The sequence below is a fragment of the Dermacentor variabilis genome, chromosome 5 (genome assembly GCF_050947875.1).
Source record: "Dermacentor variabilis isolate Ectoservices chromosome 5, ASM5094787v1, whole genome shotgun sequence".
NCBI lineage: Eukaryota > Metazoa > Arthropoda > Arachnida > Ixodida > Ixodidae > Dermacentor > Dermacentor variabilis.
In genome coordinates, this window is record NC_134572.1 from 60,218,115 (window position 1) to 60,237,498 (window position 19,384).

At 45.1% G+C, this 19,384-nt stretch overlaps 1 protein-coding gene across 2 annotated transcripts in view; it reads right to left on the reverse strand.

The window, feature by feature from the left end:
* Positions 1-254: 254 nt before the first annotated feature.
* Positions 255-19,384, reverse strand: part of LOC142582647 (cell adhesion molecule 4-like) — a 90,874-nt gene continuing 71,744 nt past the window's right edge. Inside the window, exon 5 of one of the 2 annotated variants that reach the window (XM_075692568.1) lies at positions 255-940. In XM_075692568.1, coding sequence (XP_075548683.1) covers positions 864-940 — 77 coding nt within the window. In that variant the 3' untranslated portion in view covers positions 255-863. The remainder of the gene's footprint in view (positions 941-19,384) is intronic. The other variant, XM_075692566.1, reaches the window with a different exon arrangement.

Here is a 19,384-nt window from a genome sequence, read left to right on the forward strand (position 1 = left end):
GAAGCGTGCTTCATATAGAAGAGCAAACAGGGGACGAAGGAAGAGGAAGACAGGGAGGGCAGTTAGTATAAAACGGAGGAATACATCCGTCGGTGTTAGGCTATGTGTTCGTTTAGTTGCGTTTGTAAGCAACGCAACATTGTATGCGTGTCGTCATTGCTTGACCAGCCTCCTATGGGCAAAGCACATTGTGGTGGAACAGGATTTTATTTTCCAAGAGTGGTGTATATGCATCTGCATCAACAATGCAATTTGGCACGACTAAGATATAAAAGAATGCAACGAAGCATAAGCTGGGACAACGTCTCTTTATTCCGGCAAGTAAACAGAGATCTCGCCTGAGGTAACAATTGGATGCGGCGCAAACGTATCTGCGAACATTTCATTCTGCTTTTCTGTCGTGTCTCGACAGTTTGTGATCCCACGTCATCCACATATCATGCATAGTTCAGCGACTAACATATTTTTAGACGTCGAAACACGAAACCACACGTAATCCATTGCTTGAAAGCGAAGCTACAGCGTGGCCAACAGTCAGTCATATCTCTAGAGCAAGAATTCTTTTAAAAAGCCGTGTTGCCTTCGTACTTGCCTATGTCATCGAAAATTAAATTTTTAGAGATCATTAATACAAAAGTGAATAACAGTGGACACGTACTTATGTGCATAGGCAAACAACAAAACCATAACTACAACTGCGTTCTAACATCTATGTGCAGACTGCCTCCAATTACTGCGTGCAACTGTTTATCACACAGAGCCATTCGAAACAAAATTCCAAGCTTGGCACAATCTATAACTTCGGCATTTTTGTCAACGCCTTGTTCCTCGTGAAGTGTTTCTAGTGGATCTTGAGCTCGGCATCATGCTGCTGTGTTTATTAGGCTGAGCAGGCACAAATACATCCAAGGCCAGTGCGTCCAGTGCGACGCCCGAGAACCTGCAACAAGGAAAAAAAAGACACGTTCCTCCATTGATGTGATCATGCTGTAGAAAAGAATACTACCGTGGTTGCATAGGTAATATGTATTCTACTCATGAGAAGCTCCAACAGTTAGCTTTGTGCAAACCAAAGCTGAACTGTTGCCGATATATATATTTTTTAACGAACGGCTCTTCCGAAAGGCGCTAGTCCAAACGTGGCAATTTGTTCGAGTTAATATAAGTGCTCAAGAGCAAATACCATATACAAACAGGACATAAAGGTGAAATCTTTGGTCCAGGAATATAAATGAGCGTCGATGTTCCTTGTCGGCACCTTAATGAAACACTACGCGCGGCTTAATACAAGCAATACACACGCATCGCCTTTACATAAAACTTCCATTACTATGTAATACTTTCAAAGTAGAGTTGTTTTCCTCACTCCAGCATCGAAAGAATCTTAAGTACTTGTACTCAAAGCGTATAAGGGCGCATACGCTTCCGTTAAAATACCGTGAAAATACTTTTGAGGGGTTTCTTAAAATTCTGAGGCTCATTATCATAATGGACAAAGAGTATGGGCATCGCATAATTACTAATTAACGCACCTATTCAAAAGGAAGTTAGACGGCGCAAGAGACTGTTTTCATAATTATTGTGGCAGTCTTGCAAGAAGGCAATTATTGTAAGGAGTTTAAGGTAGCGTGAAACATCATTAATTTTGCCGGGAAGTGCGCGGTAAATACCTTATATATGCAGAAAAGGAAGTTTGCAGTAGAGAGGTTTCAGTATCGGTGACTTTGCTGCGATGCTGGTGTTCTTATGAATTTTTCTAGGAATGCGAAGTTTGCGTTTTGAGAGGCCCAGCGTCGGTTACTCTAAGGTTTCGCTACTATGAGATTTTTCCGTACATGGAACTCTCTTCACCAAGTGGATTTTCGGGGACCTTATTAGAAGAATAGGGTTTTTGATAAATTTGTATTTAAGGGTGCATTAAGTTCAAATGCATTCTCCACTCGGCCAAGCTATGATTACAGCCACTTGGGCTTGCTCGACGTGGCTAATTGAAGAAGTGCGCAAAGGAATGAGAAAAATTGTATGCGATGGTGATGTCCGAATGTGCATAAGAATAGCTCTAATGTGAATTTGACGTAGCGGTGTCACAAATATCTTAAAGCAAAGAAGCACATTTATTCTAGCGGGAAGCTTTAGCCGCAATTCTCACGTTCTTCTTGGTTCTGGTTCAATGCCATCCATTGCTATGCACCAAGACCCTTCATAATGATATCGCTTGTAAAAGTAATGTGACTAGAAATGATGATAGACAGGTATAACATGATTATGACATCATTCGTTAACGAAAATATGGCTGCGCATAAAGAATAGTGTCAGGAGCGCACTGCGTGAGTATGTTACTGGGTGACTGTATTATCGAAATTTGAAGATAGTTCCTGTAAAGTAGGCTGCGGATACCTTCCCTCTTTGGACGAAAATTTTAAAAAATAGGAGAGTCGGGAATGCACCTCCGGAAAGTCCAACGTGCCCGGTGTGCCGGACTCGAGCGGGTTTTCCCATGGGATCCGACGTCAAGCGTTTTTCGAGTAGAGGGCCGGTTCCAACAAGGAAGACGGAATGCAGATGTGAGTGCGTGAAAAGTGTTGTGCGGGTTTTTTTTTTAATTTTAAGTTGGGAGTTGCAGAGGGAGGGTTGAGGCAGACACCAGGCGAAATGTTGCCGAAGCAAGGTGACCCCCCCCCCCCTGCCTAACGACTGCATATCCTCTCCATTTACCTCTTTGCAAATAGCATGTGTATATTGTAGATGTATTTATTTGTACAGAGAAGTGCCTGCTAATCTTTGGTGGCGATGGGGGTCCGCCAGCTACCGTGAGCTGCAAACCGAAGGGAGAAATCTGCGGACATTTACTGTTCCGTACTACATTTACGGTTTTACATGGGGTGTCTCTGTTTGTGTCACGCACTCAATTTCTCGACTGACTCATAAATGCGTGAAATAGTTTTGCAGATGCTCGCAAAAGAGCCCTTTCCAGACAGGTGTTTAGATACGATGCCTATCCCTTCGCAGCCGACATTTATCCCAGCGGCATTCAGTACAAATGTATCAAATAAATATAGGCACCAAAATAAACCAAAACAAGGTAGTTATTGGCCTGGCTTTTCCTCCTCAACGCCCTTTATTCAATTTCGCACATAAATAATTCAATAAATTCTTTGCCTTTATATGCAAAAAAGAAAAAAAAAGAACACATGATATGTTAATGAGGCACGCCGTAGTGGTGGACCCGGGATTATAATGGACTACTTGGGGTTCTTCGACGTGCGACTGAAGCTAATTGCAAGAACGTCTTTTCGCACTTTGCACCCATCGAAACGTGGCTAACACTGCCGGCAATCGAACCCACCCACTTTGTGCTTCGCAGCGCAACCATAGAGTCATTGCAACTAACTGTCCCACTTAGTGTTGTATCAGACTTGATCAATTGGGCTCGACGTGCGAGTAAGGGCCACCGTCACTCGCATATCGTAACAAAACAATCACGGCTACCTTTGTGCCTCGGACGTATGTTGAAATACACTCGTACACTGCTGATGTGTGATGGTGCTTTTTAACTACGATTTGGCAGTTAACTCAGTTTTCTGCGATGGTAAGCTAAGGCAGCATGAAATACCGTGGTAGGCAATATTCGTTGAGCCGTCATATATGATCAAGATTGATTTATTTTCTCCCCTACCTTCGCGAAGCGTCTTCTTGATAGGGGTACTGGGGTTACATTGCGTGCCTCAATCTCTAGAGGTCTAGTCTGAAAGGCAGGAGAACCCGGAAGAGAAAAACTTACGTGATATCTATCCGGAAAACAGGCCGACGAGACCACAATTACACGCTGCAAGCGCATGCATTTCTCCAACTTCCACTTAAAACTGTGTCTACAAAGCGACTTCTATTCTCTCACAGTGGATTCTATTCGTTTGCTTCTTAAATGCAGTCAAAAAGCTCGGGTTGAATCCCAGAGATAATGCGCAAGAGGTTGATGCATTCCAGGCTCCTTGCTTAACTCAAAAAAACTATAGTGACCCTGCTCCTATAGCCATGCAAAGCTAACGAATCACTGCGCAGAACCAATTTATTTCGCATGGTACTGACATTTGGGTAACAGCGTGTCCCAATTAAAAAATATTGAACATGTAAAGCTACGCTTCTCTGTCAGGGTTTCGGCGATTAAAGCTAATGAAGAACCAGCGGTCGATAAGGACAGCTATATACGTATCCTGGTGCTGACACCTCCAACACCTGCACAACTCTAACACAATCCAAAGCATCCAAGCCGATACCCTCAAAATATGCATTGGTCTACCGCGGAATGTGTCGATGACTGAAGTTATTGCAATCGCACAAGATTACACCATTAGAACGCACGTTACCACTAAAACAATGCCTGTGCACATGTACACACTTTGCTCAGATCTCTACCCACCACCAGTACTACCAGTCTCCCAGTAGAAAGGCCCCACACGATATTGAGTGCGACTGTCTTCGCGCACCGTGCCTCTATCAGGTCAGGTTACGCACTGCGGCAAGACCTTCGATTCCTCCATAGTGTGTGAGCCGTACTCAAGTAACCCTTACAATCCCAGGACTGCAGAGAAAGGCGGACTTGCCGTCATCAGCACTCAAAAAACTAACTTTGCTTCTCTTGTACGAGAAATACAGCGACTGCACACACTTCTATATTGATGAGTCAACTACACCAACCAGTTCCGGGGGCGATGTAGTTATACCAACAATGAGAATAACCCAGCGGTTCAGGACTTTCCATATCACTACGTCTACAGCTGCAGAGCTCGCGGTTCTCCGCTACGCGCTTCATGTGATAAATGCTGAAAGTCCTCGAAAATGGGCAGTCTTCTGTGATTGAGGGCCGGCCTTGCAATGTGCGCAGTCATTTCTCCGACATGGAATTCAAGATCAGCTCATGTGCCAAATCGTGGAACTTGTCCATCACGTGGGAGGAAAAGGCCATGATATCGCTTTTCAGTGGATACCAGGTATCATTGGAAATGATGACGCAGCTAAGGCAGCTCGGATGTCAAACCAAGAAGACCGCTGCTGTCCTCTCTCAAGACCCGATGCTGCGAGACAACTTCACATTCTAGCACGCACGCTCTCCTTAGCAGAATGGAATACCGCACATACAAGGCGCACAAGACTGCACAGACTAAACCCTTTATGCAACTGAGACTTCCGGCCGGACAGCACCAACGCAAAATGTCTCTTCTGTGTCGGTTGCGGCTTGGAGTCGGCTTCACGAATGCCTACTCAGCACTAATTGGAGTGGCTCATAGTCCTGCATGTGGTGTTTGCGGATGCGAGGAGAACATTGACCTCTCATTGTGCCACCGTCAACAATATTAAGCACTAAGACAATATTTGTCAAACACACTGAGTAAATTAGATGATCGTCCTCTTAGTGAACAGACAGTATTAGAGCACCGTTCCCACTGCTCATCGCCTCAGAAGGCAGTGAAGGCACTTTTGTGCTTTCTCTGAACGTCTGGCTTGTGCGGGCGGCTTTGACTCAAGTACTGTCCGTGCACGTCCCTATACCTTCTCTCTCTCTCTTCTCTCTCTTCCCCTTCTCCCTTCCCCCAGTGCAGAGTAGCCAACCAGACTCTTGACTGGTCAACATCATTGCCTTCCTTATATTCCACCCTCTCTGGTGCTTACAAGAGATAGCTTGACGTTTTGATTTCAAAAAGAATTTCTCTCAAATCATATTGGGCAAATTTAACTGCCCTCACACGAGTGAAGGCATTTTGCTTCCCCTTCACCAAATACTGCAAGTACAATGGACACGTGGCGCACGTGTTCATTGGTTTTATTGTTTGGTTTTTGACATCTTAAAGGAAACGTAGAGGCTACGATATATGCTGTAGTTGAGTACGCATGATTGACTTTGACCACCTGAGGTGTGTAATGTTCGATTCCTGGGAATTTTTCTGTACTGCAGCCATGTCATGTCACGCCATTTTAGTTCCATATAGCGCCGGAGCAAGCCAGGTGGCTGTTGTGGCTTATTACAGAGCAGATATACACAAAGACCGATGAAGAGGGAACAGAGAGGTATGGCGCACGTCTGTCGCCTTGTTTCTTCTGTGCTTGTGTATATCTGCACGGCAACATACCAATATTTTGTACGAACAAGCCAAAACACCACCATCACTGAAGTTAAATGGTGTTATTTGCCAGATTTTGACAAACTGAGCCAAAAAGCCATTAGAACGTCGAAGAAAAGAAAATTATTATATTTGTATCAAAATGGTCTTGAGCAATAATCTTGATTACATTCATAAAAAGGTTGGCATTACAGTTCACGTAATTCGACATAGCTATGACAAAGCAAAATTCGCTTTCAGCGATAATACTTAATTTGAACCCGCAGAAGTACTTTAACGGGACTCATTTTCTGCATGTAAAGATAAGTTATCATAAGCTGTCGCTTACATGCAGGTCTACAATATTTATTTTGTTGTTGTGAAGGGCCATGTGTTCACCGCCTCAGAAAAATGTGTTCAGTGTATCAGAAATTTCACTGTTTCAATTTTATCTCAGTGTATCCAGGCTTACGAGCACCCCACAGTACCAAATATCAAAACATGTGCACTGCAAAGCAAAAACAAGAAGAAGAGTGATGTGGGCACCAATGGACTCTTCAGTTTTGTTTTCTTCCTTTTCATTCATTTAAGTATCTCTTATGTACACATATTCCTTTTATTAGAGCACGCTCAACAGGCTTGTTGAAATCTACGTTAAGCGACGCCCTATTGAGCCATTTATACACATGCTATTCAAAGAGACGCGTTAGAGACAAGTGGATTTCATTTCCAATTATGTAGTTCACATATCCTGCTTATATTGAAATTAAAGCTTAAATGACCTTATAGCATGCGAAGTGGATGCAGCGATGACATACACATTAATTCAACGTTTTGTGAACTTTGAGTGAAGTATATGTACTTGCCAAACGTACATAGATGCGTGCACAGCATAGCTTTACAGCACTGTGTCCCCATTACATTCTCGTTAGTTTGCTCCTTGGGAGTTCGTGCAGTGCGTGACCGCCATTATGACTAAGCAGATGCGACCATGAGTGTACTATCGAGCTCAGTATGAGTTACATTGCGGAAGGGTGCGGTAAAGCAGTCGTCTGTTGTAGCTCATACTGATCATGATAGTACGTATAGATAAGAAGGAAATGTGGCCTCTTATTTTTATTGCGGCAATACCTCTGACTAACACCTGTGAAAACCAACAATTACCCCCACAAAGCGACACACGCGAGCCCGGAAACTTTCCGCATAGCTTATTCGGCGAGACACCGACGCAAAATACGAACGAAGAGGCGAACAAACATAGCTGCACGAGCTAAAACTGAGTGACTGTAATGCACTAGCACTATCTCAGTTATCATAATTTCACAAACTGGAAGAACAGCTCACGTTTAAAAATCTAATTATAGCCCTTGCGAACACATGTGTGAGGACCTGCTCCACACGTCATCAGCTCTGACTACAAAATCTGTGGGATCGGTTCAGTAAGTTCTACATCTCCTCCAGGATAGCCTAGTTTACTATAAGGCTATTTCCATGATCTGCTCAGTTACATATTATACTATCTTCTCGGATCACCCAACTTTACTTGCCAAGAAACCGACATATAGAATTAAGTGGTTATAGGGCAGAGAACGAAAGCTTTGGTTCGACAAACAATTAAGCGTAACATATCTTCTCTATGTGAACGGAGTGGTTGTTTTGCCGCTCGCCGCCACCCGGAGCTAAATACAAGTGCTAGGTTCCCGGCAGCTCATGCAGTCACGTAACGTGCCGCATTTTTTCTCTATGCCTTGTTTCGTCCTCTCTTAAGGTATGCGCATGCTAACCCTAGAAGCATGGGTAGTGCTCGTTAGAACATAAAAATCTGTCGGATTACATCAGTGACGGCTACGGTACCGCGGGAACGGTAAGTGCGCGCACTAAATTACCAGATCTTGTGTACGTGCGTGACTTCGTGTATGATTGGACGCATGTGTGTTTGTGTATGTGTGCGCGCGTCTACGCTTCGCCTGTGTGTGTGTTTGTGTGTCTGTCAAAACAAGACACATTCGCCCGTCACTTCCGTCGTTCGCCGTGAATGTGCGCGAGTCTTAGCGTCGCTGTGTATGTGGAAACGACCGGCTCCTGCATAAAGGGGCGAGCAGGCTGTGTAGTTTGACACAAATAAGGTCCACATTTGCTAAACAGCCTGAACGGTGCCAAGAAGAAAGGTGCGATTTGCGTGGCATTGCGGCTGGTTCTGTATAGAAGCCAAGCTTAGATAAACAAACTCAACTTATTACCGACGCATGCCGTTTCCACACGTTTCGTGAAGTTGAGATGGTGGCAAGGCTTCAAGGGAGGTTAATGAATTTTGAATAGAAGCTATAATTAGTCCTCATTTCAGGGTTTCTGGAACAATTGAAGATAGAAGAAATACTTGTTTTTTTGTGTTCCCTAAGCACGTAGCTTTGGAACAAGCACGTATTGGCCAGGTCACAGACTGTTTACGTGTAGCAACTGTCAATACTGAGCTGTGCGGGTGGATTTGCAAATAATGCATGCAAGGTGTTTTTGCGGCTTCAGAAGTGCAGGCGTGTTTCCAGAATTACATTTACGTCTGGTACTATAAACCTGAAATATTAGTAGTTCTTGAAAATAGCATAATGCCTTTGTCGCTGTTGAAATCACTCTATTTTTACTCCGACACACAGGAAAATTTTACCTATCTAAGGTAATATTATTCCACACATGAAATGAAACGCAATTCCACGAGGTTATGCACGGCGCTAGATAATGTAGTTTGCATAAAACTGCAATATTGTCCAAAATAAGAAAAAAAAGGAATCTTTTCTCATAAGGCGCACTAATAAAGTATAATCGATATGCTCGTGCAGTCAGCTGGTTATCTTAAACCACGTTTGTTTAGGCTACTAAATGATCTTTATCCACGCGATGTCGAGATGAAACTCTAAGTAGACAGAAATTCAACAAGTTTTCGTCAAACGTGGCCGATTTAGAGGAGGTATATTTGTTTCGCTGTGCTTATTAGGTTAACACATTCGAATGGTCTCCTCAAACTTATTCAATGTCTTTTCCTTTAAATTACGACAACAAAAATCTGCGTGTAACCACGGTTTATGCAAATGTGGATCGATGCAAATGGCTTGAAATCTTGCCGTGTAACAACGGTATAAGCTATGCAAGCAGTGTACAAATAATGTGGTTATTGACCCTTGACGAACGAGAGACGTCATGTGCTCGGTTGACTTCTTGTCAGTCGTAAAGAAACCTTGCGTGAGGAATATAAGATCCTGAACACACAGGAGCGCCTGTCAAATACTTACGACGAACGGCTGGTTCTTTGTTTTGCCTGGTGTTTTAGCTATCCTGCGTGCGTGGCGTCAGGAATGAGAGGTGACAGAACATCTTAGCCGACAAGAAAACAATGGAAAACGAAATAAAGGAATTGCTTCATTCTTTCCTGCTTTCTTTTCTTTTTTTCTGCGAAACAAAATCAATGAAGGGCAGTATTTACTCAGACACCTACTGTGCTACCAGAAATAATATGGCTTAGAGGCGTTATTGCTTCAGCTTTCTTGTTCACTGCTTATCAAGGAGGAGCCCAAGGTCATTACCCTCATCTCCGAAATAAATTATGACTACAGCGACACCAACATACGGGTCGTCTTACTTTCCTGAAGCGTCTCGTCTGCCATTGTCATGCCTCTTTAGCCAGTCGCGCCGTTGACGAAGAAAATTGTTGTTGCGCAAAGCCGCATTCAGTTTCACTCGAAAACAAATCTCGGGCATTGTTTTTAAACTTCCTTGGTTGCGTCGCATACTGACGACACGTCTGCATAAAATTTCAGCGTGTCATGCTACAACTAAACGCGGGAGGTTAGGGTTTCACAGCAGACGACGGTTAGCAACCTGACCCTGGCCGCCGCATTTCAATGGGGGCGAAATGCAAGGACATTCGTGTGCTTACCCTCACAGGCACGTTAAAAAAGAAAGAACGTGGCCAAAATTATTGCGAAGTCCACCAGTAAGGCGTGCCTCACAATGAGATCGCGGTTGTGGCAAGCAAGGGGCAGAATTTTTAAAATTTTTAGTTCATAGTTTTTATTTTCTGAGAAGGACGGGGCATGCCGAAACCAGCGCACAAAGCATCTCGATGGCGGGCGACATAAAACACGTGCTTTACAACAGCAAATAGAAATGACACTGACTGCTTAGACCTAGGCATAAAGAGTATCAAAAGAGCATGAGCAGGCAGCATCGACAGGCAAAAAAAAAAAAAAAAGAAGAAGAATAGAGGCGGCTAGCAAATATACGTGCAGCGAACTACCTTTGGCTGCTCTCTCTTCAAAGCTACAATTTGCTGGACAAGCGTTGCGCAGAGCCTTCCTTAAAGCAGATCGTCTCTTGGGCGCTTTGAAATAAATTGACTGTAATTTCACAAGATGAAAATAAAAACAATTGTACATATTACAGTTAGTTATATTGCGTTCCAAGAAGCCCTTCACTAAATCTTTGCTTCGAACAGATTCCAACATGGGCTCCGAAATGGCCCGTTCTGTTACTAATATATATATATATATATATATATATATATATATATATATATATATATATATATATATATATATATATATATATATATATATATATCGTCATGCATAGAGTTTGTATGTCTACCACACAGAATAATATAATCGGCGAGGGCACGGGCTGGCCGCAGGTTGCAGAAACGCGGACAACTTATTTACGGTTCGCCGAGCGATATTCCACGCGTGAACAGGCGGCAGTCCGCTGGCAGCTCGCGGCAGGCTCGGGAGGGTAAGGCCAATTTAGCCCGGGCGCGGCGTTTATATGGACGGGAGCGGCATGGCGCCGACGCGCATTGTGATGCCGCAGCAGCCGTCGCCGCCGTGCGTGAAAATATTGCGGAGACGGGGAACAACGAGGCCGGCCGTCCGCTCTTGCGCAGCGTGGCCGCCGCGCGCGCCAAAGAGCGCATTCATTTGGCACCGCATGCCGAACTAATGGCCGACTCAGAAGCGGATCTAAAGAAGTTAAAAAAAAAGAAAAGAAAAATAGAAAAGTTGGTCAGCGCACCCCCCGCGAAAACTTTCGATATAGCTATCCTTTATTTCTACCACCTCAGCCAGGACGACATTCCTGCGAAACGCGTCCGTAGCGCCATCTGCGGCGTTAGCGGAAAGGCGAGGCGAGCGTTGCGGGGCGATGGGATTTTTAATCCCCGCCGAGAGAAGGAGCCTCATTGCGCCCGCCAGCACTTCTCTCGCGATCGTACCGGAGCGCTGCTGTGAGAAAGTGCGTAGACTGGTTAGACGCAGATACAGCATCGCGCGCGTATTTCACGTTAACTGCAGCGGCGAGGTAAAAACGCTGGAGTGTAGCAACGAAGGGTCAGAAGGGAACAGAAGCTCCGTTCACTATAGGTAAAATAGTCAACTCCCAACTCCCAACCAGGTAAAATAAACGAACGTTCTTTAAGCCCATAAATGTCCTGGTGCTCCGCACGAATCGAAACCCGGCCCCCACTGACAGAATTGCGAAGCCGCAACGTCATCCCCAGGACCGGAACCTCATAGCAACTGAGGAATCACGGAACGCTTTGTTATTGCGGCGGCAATAATTTAGCTCAAATTATTCACTAGGTCTACCTCCAGGAGGGGGCCAATGCTATTCAGGAGAAGAAGGGGACGCGTGGTACCATTCGAGAGCATTCAGAGTGCTTAAGCTTCCCGCCGTCCTTCCTTGTTCCCTACTACCTAAAAGAAGACGAAAATCTCTGTATTACTTGTCTTATAGGTGTGATTTTGTTAGTTACAGGACTCCGCCAGACAGATATATAGGACGCTTGCTCCCGGCTAAAGGACTACATTTTGCCATATACGGAAACTCTGATATTATCCTGAAACAAGTGGCTCACTGTTTACTTATTTTGTGGGAGTCAGTTACATAAATAAAGAGATAGTTAAGCAAGTAATAGCATAGCCAGTATAAAAACGCGTAAACAAAGAGAGCGAAATTGAAAAATACCGAAGTAGAACGGCGACCTAAATGAAGTGTTCCCGGTCGCCAAATAAAAAAATAATAACAACAACAACAACAACAACAACAACAACAACAACAACAATAATAATAATAATAATAATAATAATAATAATAATAATAATAATAATAATAATAATAATAATAATAATAATAATCTGAACGTACGCGTATATAAAGTCTCTAAATTCGAGGTTCTAACCACATTACGCCAATTTCATAGCGCGGACAGTCAGCGATATTAAAGCAGCAATGCTGAAGCGTGCTTCGTGTTTCTTTAACTGAGCAGAAAAAGTGCAGGATGGCTATGTAGGTTCAACTATATTTTAGGCAGGTAAGTCTGCCCCAAGACTTTAAGAGTCAAGCCCGTCTGACGCATAATAACTTCACGCAATTTATTTTGCTTAAAACAAATAAATCCCGATGCCGAAATCATTAATTACTGAAAAAAGAAACAAAAGAAATTACTTGCATTTGCTTGGCCAGTTGGAAATATGCATGTGGAAGCGTACGCATTTCTACCTTAATTACTCGACCAGCTGACTTCCTCGTGAATATTTATTTATTTATTTTATTATTTAATTTATTTCAAATACTGCTGTGCCACCTGGCTACGAGTATCGCAGGTGTGGGAAGTACAAGATAGAATGCAAAATCAGTGGTTCACAAGATATGCGGGGCCGAATAGGGAAGCCTTTGCCCCTATTTCTTATTAGCCAACATAAGGTACATACAGGTAACTACAAATATTCGTACTATTCTACGTACCTTACACTATACTTTATACAATATACCCACTCAGGTTCAGACATTTGTCCCATCGCAGCACAAAATTTGGGATGTCCCTGTGGTAGAATTCCACCGGCTGGCTGCGGAACAACCGTCGGCCTTGGCTTCATCGTTATACGTGAATCGCTGTCCTGCCAAGAAATTCTACAGCGGACCGAAAGCTTGGAAAACAATAGGGGCGAGGTCCGGACTACTTGATGGGTGGTCCAGACTCTCGCAGTGAAATGAGCGGAGCTTGTCGGCGGTCAGCGAAGAAAGGGTATACGGTACACAAGATTTGATAAAAATCGAACATGAAGGGAAAATACGTCCCAATCTTAAGGTAGTGCACGCAAACAATGTATATTTACACATCTCAGTGCGGTGATAAAAATAAGCACTAGTAGGCCATTAGACACTTGTGCGCCGAAAATAACAGTATAGAAGCTGCAGTAGTACAGACATCAGTAGTGGAACGTCAGGGGACGTTGATTGCCGGAATCTCTGTCGTTTTTATGCTAAACGCAGGGGTATAACTTCTTTCCAAATCTTAAATAAGAGAGCCTCAATTACTCAATTACAAATGCTTTTCAAACGAAGAGCTTCCTTTCGCTTTCTCGCTTATATTCGTGGTCGGCGACTGGCGGTTAGTGACGGTCGGATATTAACCGCCGATGCAAAGGTGACGCGCTCTCGCTATACCCGGTTGCGGGGTGCGGTCGCCCCGAATACCAAGATGAAATAATAATAATAATAATAATAATAATAATAATAATAATAATAATAATAATAATAATAATAATAATAATAATAATAATAATAATAATAATAATAATAATAATAATAATAATAATAATAATAATAATAATAATAATAATAATAATAATAATACAAAACTACGGAAACTGAGCATTGATGACAATGGCGAAGGTAGATGTCAGCTTCGCTGTAGACACGCCTTGGTAACCTTGTCCGTTAAGCATAACGAAATTGTGCGGGCCAGGCGAATAGCCGGGTCTGCAGGCACGTGCTGTCGTGTGAGACTTTGGGGCATTGGAAGTTGTTTTCGCTACGGTGGTGGATCGCTTGGGAAGGACAAGCCTCCTCTGCTCCTGCTGGCCTCTCCCCTGTGGTGTCTGCAGGAGAGGGTCCCGGCATCCCTACCTATGTGCTAATTAATGACTGTCTTCTCTACAGAATTACGCAATAAATCAACATTCAGCATACATTACCAACAATCAACAAACGTTACCAGCATATCCTTACTGCAATAAATATAGGCGTTCAAGAGCATCATTCCTTTAACAAAGCGAATAGCTTGGTAGACGCCTTCGGCTACTCGTTTACGATGACAATCACAATCAATAGTTTCTGTGCAATTTATTTTTTGTCCTTCTTAGCAACCAGTCTGCGGCCATTAACAAAATTTATCAGCACATTTTTAAGCAGCTTAACAGCAAAACCCAAGACAAGAGGTGACTAAACGTAAGAATGTGCTTGTATTATTATTGGTATGACTTCGATATAACGGCGTCAAATGAAACGCACAAGGCAAAGCGCATCTTTGAATGTATAGCACATGCCAACAAGAACGCATGGTGGTGGGCACAAGTACACATACAGGGTCCTGTCCCGACCATCACGCAAAATTTAAAAGTACGCATATTATACACAGCTGCACAGAACCAAGGTAATGTTGTTTGCCGCCGCTTGGAGATGCTGATATTATTTTTGCGTTCCGCCTCATTACCTAATTAGTCCGAATTAGTTAATCAACTTCTCAAATATTATACTTAGATGGAAAGTGTTAAAGAAGAATTTGTAGAGGAACATCGAAAACTCCCGATAGAGCCTGCTGTTGCTCAATACGTGCCACGGAAAAGTGCTTTTTCTAGTCTGAAAGAAGCCCGCGAATGCACGCAAACCGTCTTGAGCGGCCAATCGCGAGGCAATTTCGGGTGTATTTGCCGGCTCCTATATGAAGCTCCTATTACGCTCCGCGTGCCATGTTTATGTTGTGGGTGCAAGGGAAAGCTTGCGAACGTGAGTTGAGTAGGATGATGGCTTGATGCGCGCAGTCTTCCCGCACGCCCAGTGACGTTGCAACTCACGTGATAAAGCGCACTCTATAGGGGTGGAGAACAGGCATCTCCTCCTCTAGCGTGGCAGTGACTGCGCATGGCTCTTCACGCGGTTGACCTGATACGCGGCCCATGCACCTTATCTTAGAGGTAATCAGTGGCAGGTGCAAATGTTAAGGGCGAACCGAGATGACTGGTGGCTTCATGCGGTCTGTGTTCCCCCTCACCTAGTGTTCGAGGCGGTGTATAAAGCTTTAGAGATGCAGCGAAGCGAGAGGCAAGACGAAGGGTTCACTCCAGGAGTCGGCGCTGTAGATTACGCCAGAGTTGTCACAGCGAATGTTCGTGGTAATCGAGTGTGATCGGCTCCTATCCCTGCACGTGCGTGACGCCAGGCTGGTTAACTTGTTTCATAAGCAAATACTCACTGTAATTTTACACGGCAAATAAGACTAAGAATCTTACTTCTTGAACTCGTCTTTTACTTTGCAATCACTATAAATCTTCCGTTTCGGACGAAAGTGCGACATTTACAGACCTGATTCTTACGGCGTACAGAAAAGTGATTGCATCAACGATACTTAAGCAAAGCGACTGGGCCTGCCCGTATAGCATTCGTGCATAGAGGCCACGGTACGTATTCTTTCGGTACGTATTATACGTATTCGGTACGTATAATTTCCGCTTGGAATTGCCCTATGCCAGCACAAATTTCATCCACCAGTGGCCCGTGACTATGCTGATGCTAATAAAGTGGCTACTTTGAAGGTAACGCGATAGTATGCGCTATTACTGCGACTGCCGTATTCATATAAACGTGAGTGAAAATCTTCGCGCCGATGTTCACGTACGTGAAACGTTTTCTGCAATCTTCACTGCTGACGTAAGCGCACAAGAACAATATAATTACCTCGTTTGGGTCCCTTCAATACACGTCCTCCCAGTGCCACTGCATCATAGAGTAAGTGCTATGTAAAAACCCTCGGGAAAATAACGAGTCTCACCGTATGCTTGAAACTCCCAGCGCATGAACTAAAACGTGCCGGGTTGGTTATTCATGCTAGCGGAAAGGAAAGCGCGACTTCGGTTGTGCTTTCACTAGATACACAAACTGGTGCACAAACACAATAAACACAATTAGATGCGTGCACACGGCTGTATATGCAATCACCCCCTTCCCAATCGCGCAACCGTGGGTCGAGGCTGTCCCCGTGCGCCCATATAATGACAGCGAAGGCGCCATCAGACAGCCGACACAGACGGTCGGCGACCCACATTAGCCAAATTGTATGCCGTTCGTCTGTGGTTACGTGACAGACATGAGTAAATATGAAAGCGTATGGCACTCTTTGCAACCTTTTCCAAGGGACGTAAATGTGTTTAATTTGTTCCCGCGGCATCATGCTTTTACACAGTGAAAGCGTTGCCGGAATCGCACTTACATTTGCGCCTGCGTGAGTTACCAACCCGGCACCATTTAACTCACCCCCGTACATCCGAGCACAAATTTAAACGCGTTTAACACTTCCAAACTGCATTTAGCAAAACTATATGAGTGCTAACTCTCATCGCTGACGACGCATCTTGAGTTGTACGAGTTCATTACACACGTCTCTACGCACGGAAATGTGTGATGCAGGGCGGTTGAAATTGGAATTGCGACTAGTCGAAACGAACCTAAGCATCTTGGTTGATTAGAACATCTCACGCCTACAAACAATTAACACAAAATCTTAAATATTCGGAAATTTTTGGTACGTAATCAATGAACGCGTCATTTCTTTCGGCGGTTCTCCTCAACAGGTAGCCAACGAAAACTTCTTTCTTGTGCCTTTTCACGCAAGGCACACCGACAAAACTCACTGGCATTGGACTTTTCATTGCTTACAACACTGATAACCATACACGCACTCCCTAATCCACAATACCGACTACTCCATTGACATAGGGAGAGCCGACAATGTGCCTTCTGCGATGAAGTCACAACTCACAACCGCACCAACACATGTGCCTGACCTTTGCGGGGTGAAGAACCTTTATGCTGACCCTGGCGTCAACGTTCTCCCACACGTAGTAGATAAGGGAGGAGCTGCGGGGGCACTGTTTCTGCTGCGCAGCAGCGCACCTCTCACCTGATGAGTAACGCCAACATGCTACCATGCGTCTTCAGAACACCTGCCGAGGTGGTCAAGCGAGGATGTATGTAAGTGATTTTGGAATGAGAAAAGAAGATATAAGTGCAGTACTGTAACTGTCTCTCGCTTAGGAGGTTACCTCAACAGTACTGCACGGGGGAAGGGTAATGGGAATGAAAGAGTGTCGAGAAATAAAGACGGAAGAAGACGAGCGTAAGTCCGCGAAGGAGACAAAAAAATAAAGGAGAAGCGTGAAACGGGGCCTATGGCCGCGTGTATTGGTTTGAGGCCTCAAAGAACTCTATGAGAGCCGGGAAGGCTCTTTTGAGTAGGCCCGCAAAACACATAGGGAACAGGAAGTCCTCTGGACGGGCTGTGGGGAGACCGAGGCGTCGATAGGAGGCCATTAGGACTTCACGAGCGGAGCTGTATGCCGCGCAATCGAGAAGGATGTGACTCAGAGTTTCATCAACGCCAGCAGTGCAGTTCTGGCAGACAGGACTAATTGCGCCTGAATGGCGGGACATCCGCTCTGCTGTGTTAAAGCAACCGACACGGAGGCGGAGCAAAAGGGCCCTATCGGCGCGTGAAAGTCCGAGTTTTGGTAGCGGCCGGGGTGGATCGCCGGCGGCGACGCGACTGTCCGGGTGTTTGACTCTAACTGCATACGATACCAGCTGGCGTGCAGTGTCAAACAGCGAGACGAAATTGGAAAGAGACGTGGCACGAGAGTGAGCCTCTTTGGCGAGGTGATCGGCTTGTTCGTTACCTTCGATTCCGACATCTGAGGGAACCCATTGGAAAAGGAGATCGCAGCCCATTTCTTGCACATAATTAAACTTTAAGGAAAGTCGTTGCGCAATCAGGGGGCCTCTCTCCGCGTTGGCAAGCGTGAGTAGCGCCGCGCGGGAGTCCGTGAGTACTGCGACTGACGGGGGTAGGGGCTCGATCAGGAGATCTGCAGCCAGGTTAAGGGCGGCGAGTTCGGCAAGCGTTGAGGAACAGCCGCGGCATAGGCGGCACGCCTTATGCAGCGAAAGCTCAGGAATCATACATGCCGCGGATGAGGAGCCGTCATTAAGAACGGAGCCGTCGGTGAAAACTAGGACGCGTCCCGACAGACGCTCCTCAAGGTGGCGGCGACCTCCTGAAGAATCGCGCAAGTGGGTGTGCTCCGCTTGCTTTTCACCCCCGGCACTGTCGTGCGGATGTCAAGCGGGCGGTAACGATAGGGGAGGGGCGGGAGCCAGCCACAGGCGGGCGCAATTTTCACCAGGGAGTGAAAGTCAATTGAGCAAGGTGGGACTGCGTTCGTGCCCAGACTCAGGAAGAACGCGCTGCTGCACGTGCGATTCACGCTGCAGCTGAGCGCTGGAGGCGCCAAGACGTGCTGGCCGCGGCAAGTCGACAACGCCGACAAAATCATGAAGTTATCCAGTGGGGAGTGTACGCACATCATGCCCGCCATAAGGATGCGGCACTACGGGAACGCGATGCTGGCTCGAAGCGACAACGCCGAGACCTCCAGTTCTCCAGCAGGAAGCCGATGCACATCGTGCCCGTCATCAAGATCGGGCAGTACGGTAACATGAGGCCGATGCGTGGTGACAACATCGACAAGGCCCTCCGTTTGTATGTATTGTATTGTACGTCTTATCACAACAGCATCTGTTTTACACGACGGTGTTCACCAAGTCGCGTAAGCTTTTGCTGTGGCAACTTTCACATATGTTATCGTTGTGTTAAAAGCTTGAACTTCGTCTCTTATAATGATTGAAAATTCTGGAATATTTCATGTCGAAACCCCGATATGATTATGAGGTACTCCGTAATGGGGACATCGGCAATTTTAACCAGTTGGAGCTCTTTAACGGGCACCTAAATTTAAGTATACGCGTGTTCTTGCATTTCGCCATACTCTAAATCCGGCCACCGCCGCCGGGAATGAGCCCGTTACATCGCGCTTAGCAAGGCAACACCATAGCCACTAAGCTACCGCGACGTGTGTGCGTGTGCTTAATGGCTTTCGCAAGTTTTAAAGTGTTTTCCAGAAGTTGTTATCACTATTTGCGTCATTAAAAAGATCGTGTCTCGCCATTAGGTACTTTGCACAACCACTTAAAAGCAATTCACGTTTCAAGAAGATATGGATGGCGCGCTCGAGTTCAGAGTTAACTTGTCACGTAGTATAGGCGGTTCTGTGTCCAAATTAAAAAGAGAAATAAAAACGCGAAAAATGTTTGTTGGTCGGGTGACGTTGAATTACGTGAAATCTGAATGCTTG